Source organism: Triturus cristatus, chromosome 5_1 (assembly GCF_964204655.1).
Source record: "Triturus cristatus chromosome 5_1, aTriCri1.1, whole genome shotgun sequence".
NCBI classification, from domain to species: domain Eukaryota; kingdom Metazoa; phylum Chordata; class Amphibia; order Caudata; family Salamandridae; genus Triturus; species Triturus cristatus.
This window is the reverse complement of record NC_140587.1, coordinates 629864876-629891483: the sequence shown is the minus strand read 5'-3', so window position 1 is coordinate 629891483 and position 26608 is coordinate 629864876. Positions and strand designations below refer to the sequence as shown.

At 41.4% G+C, this 26608-nt stretch overlaps 1 protein-coding gene across 2 annotated transcripts in view; it reads right to left on the bottom strand.

The window, feature by feature from the left end:
• The window catches only part of TOX (thymocyte selection associated high mobility group box), a 357067-nt gene that overhangs the window by 181723 nt on the left and 148736 nt on the right, over positions 1-26608 (bottom strand). For both annotated transcript variants that reach the window (XM_085605562.1, XM_085605563.1), the window contains exon 2: positions 14692-14757. In XM_085605562.1, the coding sequence (XP_085461688.1) occupies positions 14692-14757 (66 nt within the window). The remainder of the gene's footprint in view (positions 1-14691; positions 14758-26608) is intronic.

The following is a 26608-nucleotide window of genomic DNA, read 5'->3' as shown; positions in this document are numbered from 1 at the left end:
ATCAGTGAGCGCTATGCAGGTTTGATAAAGTGGAAACTGGCTTTGATTCAAAGATGCTGAGAACCCAAGAAAAAAACATATGAACGGAAGAATTAATGAAGTGCAATGTGTTGTTCACTATTCAGAGCCAGTCCAGTGGGCTATCTATTTCTTCTAGTTATGAAACTGCACTCAACACACAATTATAGAATGTATGTGTTGAGAAGGGAATGTCCCTTGCATGGTGAACGGGAGTGTGCCTCTGCCCTGAGTTCCCAACTGCTTGTGAACTAATATCCTGGCTTTTTATTTGGTGCTGGCATCATGGTAATCTTGAGTGTGTGTGCAGAAGACTAGGACTTTCCCTTGAAATTTGAGGACCAGAACCTGTTCTTTCACCTGGAGGGGCGTCCAAAGCATGCCCTCATAGAGGGTATAGGTCTCCTGTCTATCCCTGGAATAATTACATGAAGTGCGAGTGTAAGTGTACCGAGTTGTTATGGATCATTAGTGTGGCCAGACCTTTTTACTGGGTGTGAACCCTAGATCTTTGAGATAACATTCTGTATTCATGCCAAGTATGTGTTTTTGCAATGAATGTGTAGCACAAGTACAGTAGTAGGACTCTCTGTGAGGTGAGAGTCAGATTACTGGGATCTATTTTGGATGTCCACCGGTTTAGCACGGCACACGTTGGAGGTTGGATACAGTTTCCTCAGATAGTGACTGTTGGACCTGGCCCTCTCTACAGGGTGACCCGCAAGCGTTTTGCTTTACCCTCCACCTTTTTGCTGAATTTGTTTTTGTTGGCTTTAGAACTTTGTGCACTTTATCACTGCTAACCAGTGTTAAAATAAACACACCCTAAAACGGGGTTAAATTGGTTTACAAATGATTGGCATATTTAATTTATTTATAAGTCCCTTGTAAAGTAGTAAACCCTAAACCCAGCTCCTGTAAATCAAATGCTACTTGTGGGCTTGCAGCACATAGTGTGCTGCCCACTTAAGAAGCCCCTTAAAACACGTCCCAAGTCTGCCATTGCAGCCTGAATGCAGTTTTAAACTCTCTATTTTGGATTTTTTTTTTTTGCGTGGGTACCTTTTTTTGCTTAAACTGCACAATTTTTAGTTTGATTGAGTTGTAGATATTGCTGTCTTTATAATAGTATCCCTGAACCATTGTGGGTTTCTATTAACATTCTAAAAGTGGCATTTTCGAAATTGTAATTTAAATCCCACTTTACCCTTAAAGAGGACTTTTAATTACAATGTCATAGCTACCAAACATGAAATACCTATATCCCAATAAAAAGTTAGCAATTATCAAATGTAATAAGGCAACCCAATGTTATCATATAGGACAGATAGGCCTCACAGTAGTGAAAAACCAACGTAGGCTTTTTTCCCTACCAAGACATGTAAAACTAAAAAGTACATGTCCTACTTGTAAATTACAATGCACCCTGCCCTGTGGGCTACCCAGGGCCTACCTTAGGGGTGATATGCAATGAAAGGGATGTTTAAGGCTTGGTAAGGGGGCTATATTACCAAGGCTATTGCTACATTGTTATGAACCAAAGGCCTTATTTTATTCTTATTTTTATATTATAGTATTAATTTTTTCAACATGGCTAATAGTCATTAGCTTGCGCATTAGAAGCTTGCCGCACATTGTATTTTCTAATCTATTTAGTCACTTATTCATACGACAATTTTGTTAACTTGACACTGGAATTTTTTTTAACTGTTAGTTCAATTGGATTATTCATTTTTATTAATTGTACTAGCACTCCCTTGTTCATTGATGGTTGAAACCTACACTGACGGGTAGTCTGTTTTCAGTTTCCATGGCGATCAGTGCTATTTTAGATGGCGCCTTGGCTTCGGCATTTCCATTGGCGGTCGGACGTTACATGGTGTGGTAATTGAGTGAATTGACTTCCCTAGTAAAGTTGGCCGTAACTGCTGGATGAGCTGGAAATATTATTGATTGTTTATTTATTGTTGGCAATAGTTGGTGTATACATATTCTGATGTTTTTAGGGGGTTGGAATTGTGAGTTGGCCCGATGTTTATACGCATTGACGAATTTCTTTGAACCAGTGCAATTTTTGATATATGAGATGATACAGGGACTGTGGTTCCCTGGTGAGATATTTGATATATGTAGCAATTAGCATTAACTTATGGCTCTTTCTGAGTGTAAAACCTTTTCTTGAGTTTTTTTTTGTGGAAACTATTAAATAACAATGGTTGTAACTTTTCCGACCTGGTGAATATGAAAGAGAATAAGTGCTTGGATTTATACTGGCATTAGTATATTCTACTAGTGAGTAGCAATCATTTTTAGATTTGTGTTGACACAAATTGTGTTGAATTTATTTAACGTTGGGGATAAACAATCCATTTTTTTGGTTTTAATGATGTGGTTGCCCAAATGTTTTAGCTGGCACAGTTGTTTTTATTAATTGCCCAGACCAAGTTGGTGGTGGCTTTTTTCTTTTCCACTTTTTCTTTCACTGCTAATTGGGTGATGCACTCATTTCTCCTTTTCATCTTTTCCCATTGGGACCAGTATTAATATATAGGGCTTGGCGTCTGGTTTGGGTCTTTTTTTTCCTGCTCTTTTCCCTTTTGGTACCCACATATTTATGTATGTCATTATTTGCCTGAAGATAAATACTTGTGGTTGCTCTTAAACTTCTTATGTGTCCTGATGATGACCTGACAAATTACTAAGGTTGAAACGTGTTGACATTACCCTTTGGAAAATCAAGAGGAAGCATATATTGCTCTCTGTTCTTTGAATTGTTATTCCTCTGTCATTGTTTGTTTTATGTTTACAATGTAATTTTTTGTATATGTTTGTTTAGTGTTACCTTATGAGCACATTTGTCCGTTTGTCTGTTATTTGAATTGTTTATTGTATTGTATTGTTTATTTTGTTTCACAAAGAATAATTCAAGTAACAAAAAATAATTTCTATGTTGAAATGTTATTTTGCGTGGGTACCTTTTTTGCTTAAACTGCACAATTTTTGGTTTGATTGAGTTGTGGATATTGTTTTCTTTACACTTTTATCCCTGAACCATTGTGGTTATTGTACTGTTTATGGCTCCAGGTTCTGGGGAATAGGGCTGCTCTTGTTTGATATAATAAATTGTAGAATGTTGGCAATTTCCTGCCCTTAGCAGTCACATAATTGGGTGTACCTGACAGTTAGACTTTGTGAATTCCTCCCACAGAGTTAAACATTAGAGGGATTAGGTGTGCCTGAACAGGCCATCTGCGGGCTGGATTGGGGGAGTGGGAGCTGGGCACAGCTCCACTTGTAGTTTAACGGGCTGTGCTCTGCCTTCATATAAAGGCTTGCCACTTCCATATTGTTACAACAGCAAGTTTGGAACCAGGGCAGGGAGTCAGGAAATTCCTAGCACTTCAAAGAGTAACCTCTAGAAATTTCTCTGAACTTCAAAGAAGGCCCCAGGTATAAAAATAGGACCCTCTGACCCACCCTTCTGCTCACATTCTGGACCTGCTGAAGAACTCTCAGAAGACTTCCTGCCGCTGTGGCCTGATGTATACGCCACAAGAATGTTTTGCTGCACCTGGAAGGATTGCTTTGATGACTGGAGCCTGCCTTGTACAGTCAGAGTCTTGCACTGCTGCTTGAGCCCTGCTTCTTCACTTGGACACGGGACTACCAGGGTGAATCCAAGGACTAGTCTGCTGGTCTCCTTTTCAGAGACACATAACATAACATGCTCCCACTACCTTGAACGAGCACTTGCACACTGCTGTAGTGAGTTCCTTGCCCGGCAAGTGGTGCCGACTGTTTGTGTGGCTTCAGTTGAGCTCTCAAGAAGTGTTTGGGCACTTCATGAATGTGAACAGGCCCATTCACGCCACATCCTTGCCAGAGGGTAGAGTCTCAAACACTTAAGTGAACTCTGACATTTGGTAGATGCTACGGATAAGCAGTGTGACTGCAGTTTTTGTTGTTCACAGTGCGGAAGTTTCAAGGCAAGACTTGTCCCTCTGTCTGTCCTTCATACTACTTCAGGAAGGCTGATGACCACCAGGTTCGAAGATCTTATACTTCACTGTGCCCTTGTTTGGACAATTCTTGCTATTTATTGTGACAGCCAACACCCTACACAAAGGCTGTGTCTGAGGAACAGTCAGAAAATGACACTTGAAAGAGAACCAATCCAAACCAGTTCTGACACCTGAGACATTGAATCCAAATACTGTTCTGAAAAAAGTATATATAAGTGAAATCCAAACCACCCAACTTTGTTTCAGTTCCAATTTCTTCATGACCAAAGAAGAGAGTACTTCAAACAGTATTTGAAGAACTCCTGTATGACCTGTGTTGGAGTTGCCATAGCAGCCAGTCTCCAAGAGGTGAGGGGACATCACCTGAAGTCTGCACTTTCTGCTGGAAGAGCTGAGGGCCTGCCTTGAATCTAGAAGTCTACCTGCTGAGAAAAGGAAGGGGTGTGTCTGACATTGTAGGATGACAAAGAGTGTACAGGAGGAGAAGCCCAGTTCTTCCTGACAAGAGAGATAGCCAGAGAAAGCGAGAGACTGCAAGGGATCAAAGCCAGGAATAACCCATGTATTGAAGGGATCTCATGGTCTCACTGAATGCTTCTGGTTGTAAACTGCATCAAGACTTATGCAAATGACAAACATCAACAGTGATCCACTGAGATTGCCAAGTCATCACGTTCCCAGCAAGGCGGCAGTGGGAGCCCCAACAACTGATGAGCCAGTGCCACAGCAGCAGGACCACTCCATGAGCCCATCTCTCAACACCCGGGACTGTACCACCAACATACATGTTACTGTGGGACATGAGAACTGTGAGAGAATGAGAAACCGACCCACAGTCTAACGTCTGCTGGATGAACTTAAGACTTTGAGAGAGTAACCACAAAGAGGTTAACACAAACTGTACGGCTGGGCGCATCTTAGCCTCTGGGCTGATTTGAGAATACGGTATATGCGCCTAATCAATGTATTGCCTGAGTTAAACAATAGGGACTAAAGACTGTGGAGAATTCATTAGCAGTGGAATGGTACTAAAGCGGGTAATGCCTCTAAAACTATCACAAACAAGTATATAGTCCTGAGTTTGAAACTCCTAATTGTGATTAACGTACTTTCTTTTAATTCAAAAGCTCAACAATGGGCTGGACAATATACTTTTGTGCCTGTTGGTTGACTGTTGCGTACTAAGCTCCTGTATCCTCCACTACTACCTCTCTGAAAAGCCTTTTACTATTCATCCCCGCTAACTTGACAGTCAAGAGTGGAAAGGGTGCACTTGGCCAATATGGCAGAGCTACATTAGGATGGAGCTAAGGGCACGAGTGGCAAATTACTTCATGCGCCACAGTTGATACTCAGTAGCCCCTGTCTGCCATGTAGCCCCTCAAAGGAGATCTGACATTATGGCTTGCAAGTGCAACTCATAATAGTGCACCAGCAAAAACACAGTTAAAGTGATTCTCAAATTCACTGCTCTGAAGGAGTCATCTTCTGTGGAGACCAGAGTGCCCCTAAAAACAGGAAGATCAAGAGTTGATTTCACATCTAAATCTAATCCAGTATATGGAGGACACCATAATCCTTGCTCTGACTTCAACTGGACTATGTAAACTGCAGACCTTAAACAGCTACAATGTGAAACATGACCTGGTGTTCAATATAGAGAAAACCTTAGAACCTTATTACTGATGGCTCATTGGGGAACACTGGATTGAGCGATCACCCTAGAATGACTATCTGAGCATATGGTTCGAGGGAAGAGGAATCCATACATGCCAATTAACACATTTAAAGAGCAAGGTGCCAGGACTGTCCGATGCCTTTTATTGTTTATGTCACAAACGGCCTGTGCCAACCTATCTTGAAAACGATCATCATCAAACTACAGCCAGTACTAGATTATGGACATTCAACATACCTAGGACTCCTCTCCATCTAAATGGACATGACTGAATGCAGGACATTTGGGCACCTTTGTAAAGTCCCAAATGCAGTTACACAAGCACAAATTAGGTTCGAATGACAATCTAACAGGGCAGTATCTGAAATGGTGTGATAGTCACTAGAGTACAAATCAAGGTAGTTTAAAGGCTGTGATATAGGAAGCAATAAGCAAGACTCACTCAGATCAGATCAATGTTTGCAAATATTACTTTGCAAAATCCTTATCTACTTTACAACTAGCCTTAAAATGAAAAACAGCAGAGACATAAGGACGACTTTTCAGAGCATCCTGCAGGGTACAAATGAGACCTCAGTGGTGTCTTGAAGACATGAAATAATTCACCCCGAAAAAAGCTTCAAAATACATCATCTGTATTCGACGGCAGCTCCACATTCACAACTCTTGTCTCCTTTAACCAATAGACGTAGACAATAAGAGATCCAGGTCAAGTTCCTACTGATTCCAGGAATCTAGCAAGGCCTGGTCAGCAGAGGCCATGGCCTTTGCTCTCTTGGTGTGTGACCGCTCACCTGATTTAGAGGTGCCTTGATTTAGAGATTCTCGCCTTTCTCGAGATCGCTAAGCTTACATTTGATTCTCCAATCTGGCATCTCCACTGTAGGAGCAAACAAATGTCGAGGCAGTGGCGTGCTATTTTTTTCCCCACTTGGCATTCCTGTTTGTTTTACACACATAAACTTCCAATGGTATCGATTCACAAAGAGTTTTCTCCATGAGTTACTCATTGGTGGATTTCCCTGCCCGGGGACCGCCATGGTTTGCAGGGAACTCTAGTGATGGCTGCCCCGACCTAAATTGGACAGGGTGACTGTCACTATGACTTGGCGGCCCAGTGACAGACATGCAGTCAGGTCAAAGGTTTCCAAATATAGAGCCAGCTGAAGTTCTGCCTACCGCTAAATGAGGCACAATGAATGGTAGGGCTAAACTTTAGCAAATAATAAATGACCCTCTTAGTCTGCTCCCAAGTTTCAATTGGAAAAACAGCTGCACAAAAGGCAGGAGCCCCTTTGCATGAAGACCTGCCATTTGCAGTAGATGTGCGCATGTGCAATTAGAGAATGCAAATGTATGGTTTAAGGCCCTAATATTTTACAGTTTATTCCTCCAACCCTTATTCTTGTGGTACCAAAAACTAAAATAATATGTATGATGCATTTGACTATATAGCAACTATAAATGGCACCAACACGCATGTGGCACTTTCCTTCTCATTTTATGTGTGCGGTTTGAGCTATAAATTGACTTCACAAGTCCTAGATTTCCTAAAGCTGGTGTGACTTCCATTTAATTGTTAGCAATAAGGTTCAAGATCATTACTGCTAAATTAACGTTCTTGTGTATAAATAGAACGTATGCACCTTAGACGATCTTATTAAAATAAATTCTAAGTTTGGGTTAAAGGCTCGTGGAAGGTCTAATTGTGCACCACAGGGCACTCTAATTACTCTTTTTGCTACTTTTGCAGTTAATGGCCCATTACATGGTACTTTATGTCCCTGGGACTTTACTTTTAGTATCATGGACTTTGCTTTACAAGCCAAGTTTTTCAGGTGTGTAAGCCTCACTGGTTCAGCTGCACTGAGATAAGACTAGCCTCCAAGAAAGGACTGATCCATTACATAAAAAGCTATGACTGAAAAGGTGGTACCCGGTTGATCTTGAGCCATCTAGTAAGACTTTGTGTAAAAAACACGAGTTACAAAATGCTAAAATCTGAGCTGCACTCATCCAGCATGTTTATTGATTTCACTGTAACTCTTTAGGGATTTAGATTATGACATTAAGGGCCAGATGTGCGACGGTTTTTGCATGCGCAAACGGGTTTGCGAACCCGTTTGCGCATGCAAAAACCAGTAGGGGTATGTACCATTCCAAAATAGCGAGTTTATTTGTGACTCGCTATTTTGGAATTGCGAGGCGCTATTAGGAAGGGGCGTTCCCTACCTAATAGCAAGTGCAACCCCATGTACAAATGTTTTGCGTCCGCAATAGCGGTCGCAAAACACTCGCAAATTACCACCCTCTTCAAGAGGGTGGTAATGGGGTTGCAAAAGGGAAGGGGTCCCCAGAGGACTCCTTCCCCTTTGCAAATGCATGGGAAAATATTTTTTAAGGGCAGGCAGAAATTAAACGAAAACGTTTCATTTTTTTCTTTTTTAAATGCATCTCGTTTTCCTTTAAGGAAAACGGGCTACATAAAAAAAAAATGCTTTATTCAAAAGCAGTCCCAGACATGGTGGTCTGCTGAGCCCAGCAGACCACCATACCTAGGAGGGTCAGCCAGACCCAATGGAGTCGCAAATTGCGAGAGGTTCATTAATATTTATGAGCCTCTCTATTTGCGACCCCATTGGGAATCGCTAACAGTGTGTTACACACTGTTGTACATCCAAAATAGTGCCTTGCAAATTGCGAGTTGCAACAAACTCGCAATTTGTGAGGTGCTATTTTGGGCATCATACATCTGGACCTATATGTGTTTTAGGGAAAATGGACTCACATAGAAGATATCCCGGCCACCGAGACTGGCATAGAAGGTATTCAAGGGTTCCGAGACTGGCAGTTTCTTGGGATCTTTGATTTAGGAGGACACTTATCGCTAGAGCAGGGGATTCCAGGCCAATTTCAGTGTATTACAGACTGTGATTTAGAAATAGATTGTCGGATCACAGTGGCAGGATCACCGTTGTGAGAAGTAGTGCTCTAGCTTATTCTGAAAAAAGACACTCATCACTTGCTTCAGCTTGCTGCTCTTTGGGAACATTGTACTACGTGGTGAAATTTGCCAAGAACCCTCTCGATGTTTGCTATCATTCTGGGTCTTTCGGAACAAAAAGCGGAACATACATGCTGTGCAGTGAGATTCTATCGCTCACAGCTCCATGCAAGCGTCAAGAGTGTGGTGATAATTACTCTTTGGCTGTTGCTTTGTTCTAAGATGGCCGACACCTTGGCGCGAATACACAGGGACAAAGCATTGAAAATAACACAACCTGGCGTTTTGGTTGAAGCGGCCTGCCAGCACCACAGAGGCTCTGACCCCGATCAAACACTGCATAATATCTCATCTGATGGTCTGAAAACGCATCATTGCCAATTCGATTCACGACTCAGACTGACAAAACACGACAATCTAGAGGACAGACATGTAAGATGTATGATATAACTATGTATTCTTTTATTTGAAACTATTTAGGAGACATAATCATTCCCCGAAAGGTAGCAGCTGTTTTATAACAGCAATCATTCCCCGAGTGTCTGTTTCCACTGTTTCCAACAAATTCAATTAGCCCTTGCACTTCAATACCCTTAAGGCATAAATGAGATGATACCAGGTTGCTTTAATCTAATAGTAATTCTAAGCTTGTCAGTACAGTTTTTGGATTAATGGTTAGAAAAAAGATCTAATAATAGCATTTGCTTTGCCTGAGCAAAACTAACTCTTCATTCTAGCCCTTATATGGAACACAAACTTCATTTTTGGGTCTGGTTTGACAGCACAGCTGTCACCAGACCTTAGGTTATACACACAAAAAGAGATTTAAGGAGCACTACTGACGAAGGGGCATGACTCGCCCAGATGTTCTTGAGTACAGATTTTGATAGGATCTCCTCGAATAAACCCTAAAAGCAGAAGATCTGCTCTGTGATAATCCTTTGTTGACCTTCTTTAGGGGGTTTGTATATTGTTTTGCCAACTGTAATTTTATGCACATTTGTAATTTTGCTGTGTGAATGATGACTGCCTTCACGGAAAGATTATGCTTGATATACTAGACCTGGACTGGTAATGGTGAAAAGTCAACAATAGAGGTGATAGGCCCGATGGATTGACTTGGTAAAGTTATTTCACACACCTTAAGACCAACCTGTTAATTATGAGAATGTATGAGAAAGACAATAGGCTTGAAAAGTATACATTAAACCCAGAAGGCATTTAAGGGTGGATTATGAGCACACTCAGTTGAAGACTGTAAATACGAATTTTGTGAGATGGAATCCCAGAGATTAAAATAGTAGGCCAAGCGCTTGATGTTGGCTACCCACTGTTGCAAATCCAGGGGGTAGATTTGCACTTTGAATATACTTGTTATGCTGTTTTAGAAGTAGTTGCATAAAGTTTTGTCAGCTGTAACTTTGTGCTTATTAGTAAAAGCAATGTTATTTGTAATTTGTGACTACATACATATAATTGCTTTGTGGCAAAGCTTGTGCTCAATACTGTATGTAGGCTTGAGTTTCACAAGGTGACAAGCCGATGACAAAGGCTATAGGCCACATTGGGTCACTGGGAAACGTTATGTCAGATGCCACAGGCTTATGGCACATACTACAGCTCTAATTTGTTTATTCTGAAAAGTGATTACAAAAGAAGTAGGACTGATGTATTTAGTGTTAAAAGTTTATGTTAAAGGCTATAGGCCTTTATGGGTATATTTCTATCACACTATGTTAAAGCCTGTATATAAAGGTGTCACATGGATTTTCAGACTGCCATAATAGACAAGGGTTCTGGTGGTGGTTACATCTTCGACAAAGCTGTGAGGATAGACGGTTTGCACCCTGATAATCCTTATTATTCTCAGGAAGAGTTGTATATATTTGGCCAACTCTATTTTTCTATATATTTCTAATTGTATGGCTGTATACTTGAAAGTTACATTGTTGGAAAGTTTATGCTCAAAACAGTATGTCAGAGTTGGGTTTGGTGATGAGCCAATGATAAAGAGTGTAGGGTTGATTGTTTCAATAGGAAACATTATGTCAGACATCACAGATAAGATTGTTTTTCAGATAAATTACTACAAAAGCAAAAGGCCTGACTTATTTATTGTGAAAAACATATGTTAACACTAGCAGACATTTATGGGTAAATTGTTATTACACTTGGTTTATGTCTGTAGATAGGCATGCTGTTACATGGAATAGCAAAGATTACTGTAGTAAGCAAGCATTTTTGTGTTGGTTAAATGAAATGAAATACCAGCATTTGTAAAGCGCACAGCTACCTCCGGAGAGGTGTCCCGGCACTGGGGTCCTTGGGAAGATTAAGCGAGCTTTTGCCCAGAGTCACATGGTGCTGGGCTAACCTGCCGCCAGCACCGGGTATCGAACCATGAACCCCGTGGTCCAGAGTCAGGTGCCCTGGCTGCTACGCCACACCTCTTACTTAGTTGGACAAATCACTGCTGTACAAGATATGCTTTGTGATCATCCTCGCTAAAACGTCTCAAGAAGGCCAGGCAGGTATAATTGTCTCCCAGGCTCTAACATAAATACTCTACAACCATATACATTCACAGAGGATATTTGGGTACAACCCCTTTCTCTCCGTTCGAGCGTCATTCACATTCTGCTTTAGCTGAGGCAGCATATTGCATGGGTTAACCCATTTCTGCCATTGGTTCTATTACTCATAAGTAATAGCCGTTTCCTCCTCCCATGTGCACGTTCACCTTAAAATAAGTGTGCTTCAGTGTCTGGGCCGAGAGACAGTCCTTTATTTTTCCCTTTTATAGTCCCCTTTCATTTCTTTCAACCTTTTTGTTTAGTTTCTGTTTTTTAAAAGCATCATCCGGCAGCTACCCAGACAATTGTACCAGGCAGCTTGAATGCTGCTATTTCCAAAATAGGTGGCCATACTGGAATGGTATTTTCCAGAGTGTATCATTGCTTTACCTTTTGAAGTCAGCAGCCATATTTACAAGCGTTATGTTGGCCACCTTGGATCAGTACAATAGTGATACACTATAAACGTTAGCATTTGAAGATGGACGCCCAGTGTGATGTTTAATGAACAGCCAATCTTGGAATAGGATTGTGCATACTGTGTCATTGTTTTTCGTTCCACGATGGTCAACACAATGCTTTTAAATAGGGCAAATATTCTGGAACTTTAGACCAACAATACACTATATATAATTGCAAGACATTCACCTGCTGCTATGCTTAATTTTGTATTTCAAGCGCATGCCTCCAAGCTTAGGTGGCGCCATGTTTTTTTACTTTTCTTTCAAATGAATATTAAGTTTGTGTGTCGATTTTATTGTGGATTACTAAGAGAGTGAATCTAAGAATGAGTCAGTAGTTATATGAATTGATGCATGAGTGGCACAGTGCATGTTTGTTTACTTATTGATTGCCTAACCTCATCTGTGACTTGAGGCTCTATAAGTTAAAAGCCAGATGTATTATTGTCGCCAATGCTTGTTCTCAGTCTTTGCCTAGAAAATATGTCTTCATGATCTACATACTAGTCAGGTTCACTGCCTATTCCATGTGTAACTTTAGAATTCACATATGGATTGGTGCTGCTCCACTGTCTCCTCGACATGCACATGTAGCATCCACATAGTTACACAAGTCCTGTTCCACTAGCTACTCTATGTGTACCTACGGCATCCTGATACTTATCAGTCCTGTTCGGGCCTACTTTATAGGGACCTCCACCATCTACACAGTCCCCGTTCCTGTTCAGTATCTTCTTAACTTGCACGTGAAGCATCCACGTGCTACACTGTCCAGCTCCAATGTCTAACCTATGTTTGCCTGGAGCATCCACCTTCTCACTGGTCTGCTCAATGCCTACTGTATGTGCACCTTCTGGAGTCACATACTGGCGCTGGCGAGTCCTGTTTTGATGTCTACTCAACATACACTTCCAGCATCTACATGCTCACCCGTCCTGTTCCAATATATACTTTATGTATAGCTGCAGCATCCCATATCTAGCAGTCCTGCTCAATGCTCAATGTCTACTTGTGATCGCTACAGTGTATTATGTACTTGGCATGGTGGTTCTTATCTATGCAGGTGAAATAAAGTTGTAAAGATGGTTTCACAGAAACATTTCCACTTCTGCTTTCTGATTGCCTCTTGAATATCCCTTCTCCAAAGACCAGCAGCCGAGTCTGGTGATGTTGTCGACCAGACCAACATGCTACGGGAGAAGTTCTTCCTATAAATTCCAGCCTGCGGGGTGGGAGAGATTATTTAGCACTGCACTGGATGTAGAAGGGTCACCTCCTGCTAAGATAAAGGCGGTAGACAAAGTTAGCTTCTGTCAACTGTATTCTGTGAACACTGTTTTGTTTTGCATTTTTTATTTAACATGAAATGTAACTAAATATGAAGAGACTGGCACCGTATTGACCAATGGAACCTGCTGGCCATTCAAAGTTCAGCAGCATCCTTCCTTACACACCACTATTTCAAGCCAAGTCCTGATTCTTGAGCAAGTCTGTGGTGAGATATCATACGGCAACATTCTGACCGGTAGGTCAAGGAGGCAGACACTTAATCTAGAGCTGCAGTAAATTATTAAAAACATTGGAATCATTAGTCAAACTCCATCAGAGAACTATTGTCGGCCTATAAAATTATCCAAACAAGAGAAGTGCTATTTCATCAAGGTTTTTACATAAATGCTTAATGTATTTTTGTGTTTGGATAAGAAGCTTAATTTGCAGTTTTCTTTTCAGAGAGGCACTTGTGACTAATGCTTATTAACACATCATTTATTAAACACTGACTGTAATACAATTAAAAATCCAATTGTGGACATCTGGCCTACTTAATGAAGACGTTTGCGAAATTAAGCATTGTAAAGTTTTCAGCATATAGCACATTTCTGTACTTAATGCATGATCAAGATGCAAGAGATGTGTGAAAGAGATGAATTAAATTGCAACCTCGATTAATTGTATATGTTTTTAAATAGGTTACAATATAATAAAGATTCATAGTGTATTTAAATCAATGGACTATTCCAAGATATATTGTATTAAATATGCATCTCTGGGAAAGGTCGGGGAACACTAGAAACAAGAGCCTACAGCACAAAGATTAAGTTATAGAAGCAGGGCCTCTAAAAGGGCAGTCATGGTGCCCTGTGCTTTTAGTATTGACTGAATTTTTCTAAAGATTTTGTGATCATTTTAACACCTGCGCCAGCTGCTAGATGGCAGTGAAGTACCTTATCATGTTTCATACAAAGGATGTGTACTGGGATCATTACAAGCCTGGGCGAAGTTTATAACAGCGGCCTCCAGGTAAGACGCTCTCCCATCATGTCAGCCGCATTGGGTCACACTGCTGGTCGTTCTGTGTTTCTGACGCCCAACATAAAATGGCCACCAAAGTGAGTAGTAGGCCTTTGGTCGCTGGACACCACTGTCCACACAAAGGACCCTTGTACTTGGGTCTCATAAGGTCTATTATGTGTGTGATCCCGGCTCAATCTTGGCACGAAGGCATGGCCATATGGTTTGTATTAGGACAGTATAAATTGGCCCAGCAACCGGCTGGTGCATTCGCAATGAACACCTCTGTTTGACACGTTCAGTTTACAGTGATTAACTTGTCTGCAGTTGGAAACGCAGATAAGCCGCACCTGCGAAGACTTTATTTCCTAAAGGTAAAACAACTGCTTAGGAGCGATCATGCTGGTAAACCAGCTGCTTGCATTCTGGAGCGGAAGCAAGGTAGTCCCTTTCAGCGCGCGCCAACTCGCGCGCTTTATCGGCTCTATCTCATTAACTGGAAACAAGGCTTAAGCACTTTGTTTATAAATTATGATTATTCCTGATTGCAGCAGTTACTGATAGTGCCACTCATTTGCAACACAACTGTGTGAATATGCTTAATTACAATTTGAAACACGGCAGCGAAGATTAATTAACCCACCTGGTTTGCTGGCACGTAGTCTTGACTTGGCTCCGTCATGCTCATGTACATGTTCTCACCGTCAAACTGCAAAGCAAATAAGCACAAACAGTCAGCGAAGGGGCCCGCTCTCCTGCCACAACTGCGAAACAGGGGACTCAGACATGTTACATTGGTTCAGCAGACATGTTGGCAAATAGTGTCACGCGCGCTTGCACATCCCGCCTTGCATGTGGTTGTTGTCATTCCTATTGACCCTGGCTGTCAGGGCTGTCGGGTAATTAGTGCCGCGGTAATTACGGCAGGCACAGATACAAACGGTCCAGCTTCATCCGCAATCTGTGACAAAAAAAGAAATGTCTTGTTCTGTGTGTGCACCAAGGATGCATACTGCGGCCTGGACTAAGCAAAGGTTTATTGATCTGCACGACCACAGAGAAGAGACATAAATACTAAAAAGGGGCGTTCCGGGCTCTCATCTTAGAGACCCGCCATTAACAATGAATAGCAAGTGTTGTTATGATTGTATGTAAATGTTAGCTTACTAGTAGAAAGGCTGAGCGGGCCCACTGTGATTCTGAACCTTTGACTCGAGTTGCAAGCTGACCTCACCAATAGGAGCATTAACAGGATGATCATGCAGAACATATATATTCACTGGGGGGGGGGGGGGGGGGGGGGGGGGGAGAAGGGTGGGAGGGTGACGGGGGAGGGCCTCCCACATTTAACTAATTGTGTTCAAAGAAAACAAGATGCGCTTATGTGTACATATCAGTAGTACATCATTCGGAAAAATGTAGGTAACATACACGGAAAATGTAGATTTAGGATTTACTTGATATTTACATGACTACGTAAAACACATGTTTATAGGTGCGCCTTTGATATCTAGGTTATGAAACACAATACAATTTTTTTTTTAAATAAACTGTAACATATGCACACTTTGGAATATGGAAAGTTAATGGTTACATGTTCTTGCTGTAATAGTAAAAAAAAAATCAGAATTGACAATCCAACAGGGATCCAAAAGCATGCTCTTGAATTAACACAGATAAGGGCACAGCTCTGTTCTTGAACTCAAAAAGGACTCCAAAACTCCATCCTTTACCCTGATGACGCCGCAGAGTTGTGGTGGTTGTGACTCCTGCATGTAACCTAGGCATAAGAACAATTAAATAGTTCTGCCTTAGAGTATTGTACAAGATACCGACACACGCTGAACATGGGCCTTTTGGAGTTACACCACCCAGGAGAATATTCAAGAAGAGCATGAGGGCACCATGAGGGCACCATGCCCACAAGAGGATGCGGGTGAAGCAGAGATATGAGCGTGAGGTTTTGTCACTCTAGACCTATACTAAAATGGTACATATTTAGAATGATTTCAGAATGCAAGGTATGTGAATAAGATCTTCAGTTCTAGTAATAATCGTTTACCTCAGCCAGTTCTGTCCACCTAAATGATTAGTGCTGTCTATCTAAGTTAATACTTTGCAAGATGTCTCAGTGGTTAACTAGAAGTAAACGGCCTGATTCAAAAAGCATAAAACCAGAAGTCTAAGTTATCAGAAAAAAGCCTACTCTTATCTTAGACTTATAATTTCATTGTGCGTCAATAAATTCTTTGTTTAAACCCTTAATCCTAATCTAGGCAAAGTTTCTATCTTTCAAAATCCAATAGTTTAGGCAGGCAGCTCATTTGCACTGTCACTTTTTTAGTTTTTCCACCACTGGGAAATGTTTTTACCTACACACCCATACAATCTTTATGTGTTGCCTTTGTTTTTCCCACCCTGCCAAAACACTTCGATAAATTATTTGTACGTTTAGAAGTGTTGTGTGGTGGGGAATAACTGCAAATCATTGTGAATCCCATATAATACTACATTGGTATGAATTACAAAGGTTTTGCACTCCCTTCTTCTGTTCCCTCCTCTTTGCAGCACAAGCACAAACTCAAATGTCCATCAGGAAGACCGTTCATTTCCTCTTGAATAAGTGTATGTTCAAATAGAATTCCTACTTGTGTAAGTCAGGATTTTCATTTTTTAAGTGGACCTTTTTTGTTTTAAGCATCTAGGTGAGATCTATGTGTGTAAACAAAAGAATAATAATCAGCCTCATTATAACTCGGAACTGATCTGGAAGTCTGCGAACATAAAATTGAAACACCTTGAAAGAAACCTAGACTTGGCTTTTAAATTAAACATAGCTGGATTCCTGAACTGTTGATGCTTTGAGCCAAATTATTGACACCTATCTATGTTGAAAGCAGATATAGCTGTGTACCTTCCCTACTTTCAAATGGGATAAGGGTAACAAAACTGTTCGTTGTTTATAAAGATACTACACACAGCATTGGACTCTTGGTGATTCAATCTAAGCATCCTAGAATAACGTAGTTTTCAGAAGTCTAAACTGGGCTGCAAAAATGTAGCTCGATGTAGCTCAATCCCCATCTTGGGTTAACCCCTTCAGTGCCCATGACGAGCTGGACTCGTCATGGGCCGCGGTGGCGCTGTGCCCATGACGAGTCCAGCTCGTCATAGACCCCGCCCGCTAATGCAACGGCCGGCACTGGGCGGGGAAAGGGGCGGGCACTGAAGGGGTTAATATGGAATAAAATTCAACAAACTATCAGGATCATGTTTTTGGTGCTAAATTTACAACGCTCCTAGAAAAAAGGGAAATCCATCCATATATTTCACATGCTAGACCTGCCTGGCAGATATTATAGAAATATATTGGATTGTCACACTTTATGCACAAATATGCATAAACATATATAGGCATTACCTAATCACTCTGGCTTAAGAAATAGATTCTGGTCGAACATGCTTTCTCACTTTGTCTGAATACTGATGCCAATGACCTTAAATTCATTTGAGGATATAATGATCCCATTAAGTAGCTCAGAAAAAATTGTGGACCTTGACAGACATTGTTGATTGGGGATTCTCAGGGAAATATAGATACAATAAAACCTAGTACCAAAAGGGCTTCAACAAAGTTGCACCCATGCTAAATGGGAGGTAGTATTGGGTCATCATGTATACCATCCAACATGCTTAACATCTGTAAGAATAATAAAAGGTGGTTTAAGGACTTAAAGATTAGGTGGATACAGGAAAAAGCTTTGTATATATTATTTATATACCTGAAAGAATGTATAAACTTGGACTATATGACTCATTTATGAATTAGAATTGTAAATATATAAATGTCATACTGATCTTCGTGTTTTGGACTTGTCCAACAAGGATTTCTTTTTGGATCAACGCCCTAGGAGTAGGGTGACCAACCGTCTGTAAATTTCACGGACCGTCCGTTATTTTAGTATGATGTATGTAAGGAGTCCGTAATTTGGGGTCCGCAAATTACGGACGCCTTACAGACATCTTTCTAAAATCAAATTGGGGAATTTCAGGAAGATATGCTGTTCCCCTGCGAGAGGCCTGAAGAGTTTAAAAGTTTCCAATCGGGGCCTCTCGCACTTATCTTTTAATCTATAGACTGAGGCTGCCTACAGCAGCCGCTTCCGAACCTCGCAAAGACTGTGGACTGGCCCATTGTCATTCTGAGACTGCAGACGATTATCACAGATAGAATGACAATGGGCCCTATTATAGTGACAGCATGTGGTGTGCCTTCTCCTGCACAAATCTTGATTGCAAAAAGGGTGTGATGTTACTTTGCAAAGCTGCACGCATACTGAAAAACTGTGAAGTGCACGATTGTCTCAAACTTATATAAACTTATTATGACTTGTACTTATTTTGGTTGTCTATTTACTTATATACTATTGTGCAACCTCCTCTGATATGTCTGTAAAACGTATGTTTTGTCCCAAATCTTTGTCCTGAATTTTGACCTTCTGTCCTGAATTTTTGTCCTGATTTTGACCCTTTCCCCTGAATTTTTTCACTGACCGTCCTGAATGTGCATCCATGCCAGTTGGTCAACCTACCCAGGAGAAACTGAGCTGGAGGCAGGACAGGTGGTAAGAAGTGATGTGTTCCTCTAATCTGAGCCGCACTAGTAATCTTACAGGAGCTGGAGAAAATTCAGTCTTGTAGATTTTAAAAACTCTTACATGTGCTATGAAGGACGAGTTACCACAATGGAGGTCCATCAGGACACCCTCTTTGGATACGTTGACAGAGCCTCTCATTCACTGGTTAGCCTGAAGAAGGCATCACACAAAATAAACAATAACACTTGAGTTGTATGATATACTATTCAGATTAGATGTAGCTGTACCCCCCTCTCAACCTTCTCTATTCCCTGCCCATCTTCGCTTCACTTTTTCCCAACATACTCATTTTAAATCTTTTGTCCTCTCAATTCTGTTCTTCAATATTGATTTATAAAGAATAAATATCCTGGCGGGACAGATTGTCAAAACAGTGATTATGACCTAGAAATGTTTTAACCCCTTCGCCGCGGCACGAATTCCGCCGCGGCGCTGGGGGTTTCGGGGTCAGCGCGGCGCCGCCATGCTCGTAACGGAACCACTCCGTCATGAGCCACGGGCACGCTGTGCTCATGACGGAGTGGTTCCGTCACGACTCCGCCCACTTGCATTGATCGCCCGCACAGGCGGGGAATCAGTGCCGCGTGGGCGTAGCGGCCGCCAACGGCCGCAGCATGACGGAACCACTCCGTCATGAGCACACGGCGCCCGTGGCTCATGACGGAGTGGTTCCGTCATGAGCAGGGAACGGGTTAATATTATGTTATATAGTCCTTTGTGGTTTTCTGGTAACACGTACTATAATTATCGGCAAATTATCACCAATAAAATTATTTTATAAAAACAATAATATAATTGGATTCCTAAACCATGACAGCAAAAAGTCAAATTTCAATTTATTTAGGCGCGAATCAATTTGTGTCCATATTAAAGACAGATGCATACCTTTTGCTAATATGCATCATTTTGCGCTCTATGTCGTAAAGAAAAGTGAGCAGAAATTAGGACTGTTTTGCAAACGGACTGAACTAACCAAGGAATTATGTCATTTGATTTTCCTCTGTACAAATGGCAAAACATGTTATGCACCCTTTCTGCTGCGTATACCCCCAAATGATCATAGTTTGGCGCAAACATTATATTCTTTTAATCAGTCATCAGTGCACCACTTGCATTTTCCAATATTGTAAAATATATTGTTTTTTGTGAAATTCATGTTATGTTCTTCTGAACGCCCACCATCTATATTTCTCTTTCCTTCCATGGCTGATGCATAAGCTCTGCAGCTGTGCAGAGAATCAGTTTCTTTGATTTGAATTCCATACATTGAAAGCACTCAACCTCAATTGTTAAAAAAAATAGCCTGCAAATGAAACTGCTCAACACCTGCTGCCTGATTTTTTCACTGAAAGAAAGCTTTGGCAAAAGGCCCAGGTTTCCCGTTAGCAGAATTATGTAGACCTGCTTGAAATATTATTTTCACAATTTAGTCACTTGTAACATGCAATACATCGCCTTACTCATCAAATGATACTTAGCGCTTTACCCTACGTATTTCGTACCTATTTCGTAAGTGTTCTTGAAATTAGCTATATTTTCTCTCAGAGTTGCTTATACCTGTCCTTTGATTTTAACATGTTTTAACCAATTCGGCTGCACGTTTTTCCATCCCATCCTTTCATTAGAAAGATTGACTTAAATTGCATGATGAGTTATGGTGAACGGCACCACTTTTATTTCTGCACATACAAGAATCAGCATATAAAAATTATACCGGATTAGAATCTGGCACCTATATATTCAAGTCACACCTACTATAGTGGTTTTGACATGCGCATAATCACGTGCGTCTACACACACAGAGATGAACCCTCCCCCTCAGTTGTATGGCATAACCACGCATGCGCTTACCATGCATTCTTTACCACGCAATGCCTTTACCATGCATTGCCTTTAACACTCATTGCCTTTACCACACATATGACTTTATTTACAACTAATGGTAAGTATATATTAAGGTAAGTGCATGTGTGTTTATTTATTATATATAATTTATTTTAGGGTTTAGGGGTAGGTAAGAGAATAGGCTGGTAAGGCAGATTTTAGGGTTTAGGGGTGGATAAGGGTATAGATGAAAAGGGTGTTTTAAGGGTTTAGGGTTATGTAAGGGTATAGGGTGGTAAGGGTGTTTTTAGTGTTTAGGGATTGGGAAGAGTATTTGGTAGTAAGGGTGCTTTCAGGGTTTAGGGGTGGGTAAGGGTATATAGGGTGGTAAGCATGTTTTTAGAGTTTAAGGGCCGGTAAAGGAATAGGATGGTAAAGATACAAAAAGGGGGTGGGGTTCTTCCCAAAAAGAGAATATTTATTTTTAAAATAATAAACAAAAATGAGTGGGGTTTGGGGAGTCTCCCAATTAAAAATAGGAATATGTTTATGTATACAAATATATGTACGTATATACATTTTATATATAAATAAATAGATGTAAACAAAATATATATATATATATAAATATATATATTCACTAAAAAAACAAAGGTTACAAGGACGTTGATAGCAAATGGAGGAGTGCGCAGATTGTAGTCCTAATAAGCATTCCGTGTGTATAATCAAAACAAGATGTTTATTCTTTCTCTTCTTATATTCAAATCTTTCTCTTCTTATATTCAAATTACAACAACATCCAGCCAATGCGTTTAGTTCCAATTAAATTTGGAACTTCATCAGGACTTAATATTGTAGAGTGCTAATAAGTCTTTTTATGTACATAACAAATGTATAAGGTTCCATCCAAGTCATAAGGTTTTTTTGAGAACTGATATGAATTATATCATCATCTTCAGGATATTAGGATCAAAATATGTAATATAATGTTTTCCAGTGGGTACCTTAGTAAGTATCCGTACTGCTATGTAATGTTGCACCAGTAAACCGTTTACTGATACAATATTACATGGCAGCATGAACATATTTTGATCTTAATATCCCGGATGACTTCAAGGAACTGCATTTCTATTGTTATTCTTGCAAAGTGCATTTTCTGATTATTGTATGTTGGCTTTTTATCATTTTGGTCTTGTTTTACACAGATAAATATTGGTTATTTTTCTAAAACTGTTGTGGTGTCCTGTAGTTTTTTCATTGTATTACTGTTAGTTATGTGCAAATGCTTTACACACTGCCTCTGAGCACACTGCTTGTGCCAAGCTACCATGGGGTGAGCAGGGGTTATTTCAGTAGTGTATCCCCCTTATCCTGACTAGGAAGAAGGGTCCCTACTTGGACAGCATAACAACCTGCCAACTGGAGACCCCCATTTCTAACAGGGGTCAGCATTGCCTTGCCCCACTTACTATCCATAAGTCTGACATTACCTCAAGACTGAATTATTTCACCTCCTAACCCAATTTTGTATAATCCTATGAACATGTTTCTCCAGTCAAGAGTATTTAAGGCTGTTTGCAGCTCAATGGCAGCCCTGGCCAGCAGAGTAGTTGTCAGCAGGGGGTCCTCGCGAACATGCAACAGTCGCCTCACACTCGAAGACATGCTCCTGTTGGGTAAGAAGCCAGACTAATCAGGATGAAGTAGGGCAGGAATTGCATTGGCTATTATGGTGTTAATGATTCTGCTCAATATTTTACAGTACAAATTCAACAATGAAAGTGGATGATAGGGTACCATGTCCAGTGAGCCCATGTACTCCGATTGTGGGGAGTAGAGTTTTAATTTCCCTTTCTATCAAGTACATGTCTAGCTGGCCTGTGGCTAGTATGTGTGATAAGTAATGTACAATTCTGTTGGGAGTCCGTCACTATCTTGGGTCTTCCAAGGTGCTAGTATTTAGATGGCCTTTTTTACTTCTTCAAGCGACAGTGGAGCAACAGGTTGACCCACCTGAGCAGGTGCGAGTTTTCTCATGTGTACCCATTTGTTCATTATTTGTGCTTATTCCCCACTCATCTGAGGGTGTTCCAGCGCCGGGTGCTGCTAACTGTTCCATGGAACTGATATGCTTTTGTAGCAGTGTGCCACCTGGCATAGGTCCCTTACTTTCTTTCCAGTGCTGATCTGCCTCATCTGCCACTGGGTCGTCATCGCTGCAATCCCAGGACTGGTCCACTCAAGCCATATCCTTCACCCAGGGGGTTCTCCTCTGCCGCAGGAGCAAGATCCTGCACTGTGTTGATGTTTATAGCTTAGTGGAGCATCAGGTGGCCACCATCTTTGCTAAGATTTGTGTGTGTTGCGGCCCCTTCAACACAGCGTGTTGCTATATCACAACTTAAAGATTAATTCCACATGATATGATGGAGCTCATTTACGGTTTTCAAAGGCTATTTGGGATAAAGATGAATACGGATTACGGGGTGGTTAAGTGGGCCTAGTCATGAGCTCACTCTTGTGCGTCCTGTTCCGTCGGCAGGTGGCCATCCAATTTATATTGACTACTTGTATCCATTTCATCTTTGGCATTAATGTAAGCTAATAGCATTTTAACAAGGTAAAGGCAAATCACAAGCCTGTCCTTTCTTCTAAATCATGTGTACCACTATTAGTGACAATAATTGACCATAACAGCCCTCCTCTATCTGCAAACGTATGTTGCTACTAATGTTTGCTATCATCGGAGTATTTTTCAAACATGCGATTGGTGCTGCTGCCCATGTTCTGTTGAATGAAGCACAAATTTCTTAGGGCAAAATGCATCCTCTGGTCCATTCTGGATACAAGGGTGCATTTTGCACTAGAAAACAGTGCTAAATGCTGATTTGTGCTCCTTGCATAATTCAGAATAATCTTGTGTAATTTTACTGTCATTGTGCACAGTTTCTCTACAGAAAGGTATGCGAGTTACGTCCATCCGTAACAATGATCATTGTTGTTATACACTTGAAAGCGGGCTACCTTATAGACACTAAAAGCAATTCCAACAACAGCACTGACAATATATTTGGTTATATATTTATATGGTAAGAAGAAGGCAAAAGTGAAATATAAAAGTGAAAATGTTACTGCAAACAAGCTACAAACAATATATCCTGGATGTGTGGCAACACATAATTCACATTTGGTTACTATACTGAGTGAGGTATGCATAACTCCTCAAATTTAGATGGTCAACTTTCATCTCTACTTGTCCCGAACCAAGCCTTGCATCAGGACATCAGGGCCATCTTTTAGATTTAGATCTTGAGAGAAGAAATGATCCTATCTGCTAAAAAGTGGTTACTGTGTTGCTGCACCCTAAAAGCTGTGCTATTTACTGGTGGATTTCTCTTATTTGGTGCAAGAGAACACTACATTAAGAGTGTTGCAATCAAGGACAAACATTTTCACAAAGGGTTGGTGAACAATCACTGACTTGAACAGACCCTGTTTTGAACTGGCAGAGAAATCGCCAGGCACAAAAAAACATAAGCACGTGTGAGGAACAAAAAACAAATGATAGGAAGAGCCCAGGCAATCATAACAGAAACAAATCAGCACACCACAAACGGACATGCATATTAAAAACAAGAATAATTCTGCAACATGAATAATGAAAAAAATAATCTCAGATGATATGTATTAACTCATTCAAAATGAAGTTATATTTCCATAAGTAGTCGGATTGCTGCCAAGCTGCAGATCCTAGATTCCATCTAAGAAGACACCGTTGCGCACCTAGAGCCAGATTTATCATAGTGTTGCATCGCCTTGCACCACAAGTGGGGCTACAAGGGCGCACAACTCTAAAGTCAGATTTATCAAGCCACGCAAGGCCACCGTGATAAATCTGGAGTAACACAAGGCTGGAAATAGCTGTCTTGCGTTACTCTGCCTTAGTCAGGTGTTCCATGGGTGAAGCGTGGGTGTGCCACGCTTCCACCCGGGGATTTTGAAGTATTCCCAGATTTACCATTAGTGGTAGACCTGATAATGCGTCAAAATGCCAGGCCTCCCCTGTGGAGACGTAATGAGGAGAAATGTCTTTAGGAGGAAAATGCCTCTGAGGACTGTTTTTGAGCAGAAAGATATCCCTTTGAGCACAAAAATAATCCTGCCTGCAACGCAGGCCCCGTTGCACCTTGCCTGTGTTGGGGCTGGGCAGCCAAAGGCATGCCAGTGCAAGGAAAGGAAAGCACTGTAAATGTCAACTTCGTTGCTTACCTGCCCTTTCCCTTTCACGCAGTGCAGAAAGACGGCTTGCTGCGTTGCGCTGTGTAAAAGTATGATACATCTGGGCCCTAGTTTAGAGCCGAGCTCGAAGTTGCACTTGATAACTGGGTCTGGTGGCTCAGTGGACTAATGCAGTCTGCTGCAGGGCCTCATGGTCACAGGTTCAAATCCCGGCGGGTCCACTCAGCCTTTCATCCATCTGAGGTCGATAAAATGAGTACCATTGAGTTGGGTAACAATAAACATCTGTTATTCAGCGCCAAGATACCCGTAGTGGTGAACGTGCGCTTTACAAATACATGTGTTATGTTATGTTATAACTATTTTAGATGTATTTGTAGAGCCCGCAAAGTGTGTGGAAGGAAGAACACCACGTTATCCTTGGTGTCTGGTACCAGTAATGTGTGCAGGCCCAGAGTTCGAACTCGCATGCGTGACCCCTTGCGTGCTGCAGATACACACTTTGCTGCGTGGCCAATGCGCGTCTACAACACCGAGTACGCAGCGCCCGTCTCTTCTCTGCGGACAGCTGTTGCACACTAGGAGCGCCTCGGCAATGTGAGAACTGAGTTCATAAGATGTTTCCTTTGGACTCATCTATACGTGGCTCTGGCTCAGCCTTTCGCATTTCATGACAGAACATGATGATTTAAATAAACTCCAGTCAAATATTATCATAGAGTCTCTTGTGTGGTTCTCTGTTAATTTGTGTAGATCCATTAAAGTGCCAAACCAGTGACTCAGCGCGCTGCTGTCAAACCGTTTGAACCCTAGTGCCTTCTGAGACGCTGTTGCGCCATATTTGCAAATAACTTGGTTCCGACCAATTTTTCAAAGTATATTTGCGCTCTATAAACAATCAGAGCACCGTGGCTTCAGTGTGACACAGCCCGGGACTCCGAGCACAATTTGCTGAGGCTAAGCTCAAGCCCGCTGTTTAGCAGTTAAAGATTTAAATGCTTTGATATTTTTATTGGCACGGAGGTTACATTTCTTTCACGCAACATAATTCTTTCGCAGCTTAAACCTGTCACACTGCCTCTTACTTCCATTTCTTCTCAATAAACAACTATTTTTACATAAGCTACCGAGCCACAGACGGTAGCTGGCGCGGAGGAGACAGATAGCCCGCGGCCGTCCAGAGAGTTTTCATTTTATCATTGTACCGACACAGCGAGGCCTGCCAGGCATGGCGAGTGTAACAAGGACCCCGGCGTCTCCGTCAGGCGGTAAGCCCCTGCCAGCATGGAGATTCTGAGCAGTGATACACTGGTTACATTTGACAAAGAGCATAGCTTCTGTAAATCACGCTGTTTTCATTGATTACACTCTGAAAGTACATTAACTCTCCTCGGGGCTCCGAAAACACTTGCGCGACTGTTTGTAACACAGGGAGCTGCTCAGAGGAGCTCTTCCCGGATTAAAGCCTGCGAGGAGGAGCGCGCCGCAAAGATAAAGATCGTCCACTAAAGAATGCGCAAAATCAGCAATAAAAGCGCCGTGTGACAGGAACACCAATGCCCCCTTTTACAGCTACCTGCTTCCCGCATTTATCTCTCTAAATGGTAGCGCTAGAGAGCAGCGAGCCTTCCCTCATTCGAGCCATGTTTGCTATGACCATTTCTTTTGACTCCATCATAAAATCAGGGCATCCTTGGTGTGCAGCCCCTAACTAGGGTGGAAAACAGTCTAGACTAGCATTCTTGTTGGTTTATAAGGGGATATGATGTAACCATCATAGTTAGTTTAGAACTGTGGCCCCTGTGAGTGAAATGTAACATTGTAACCTACTCTCTGCCA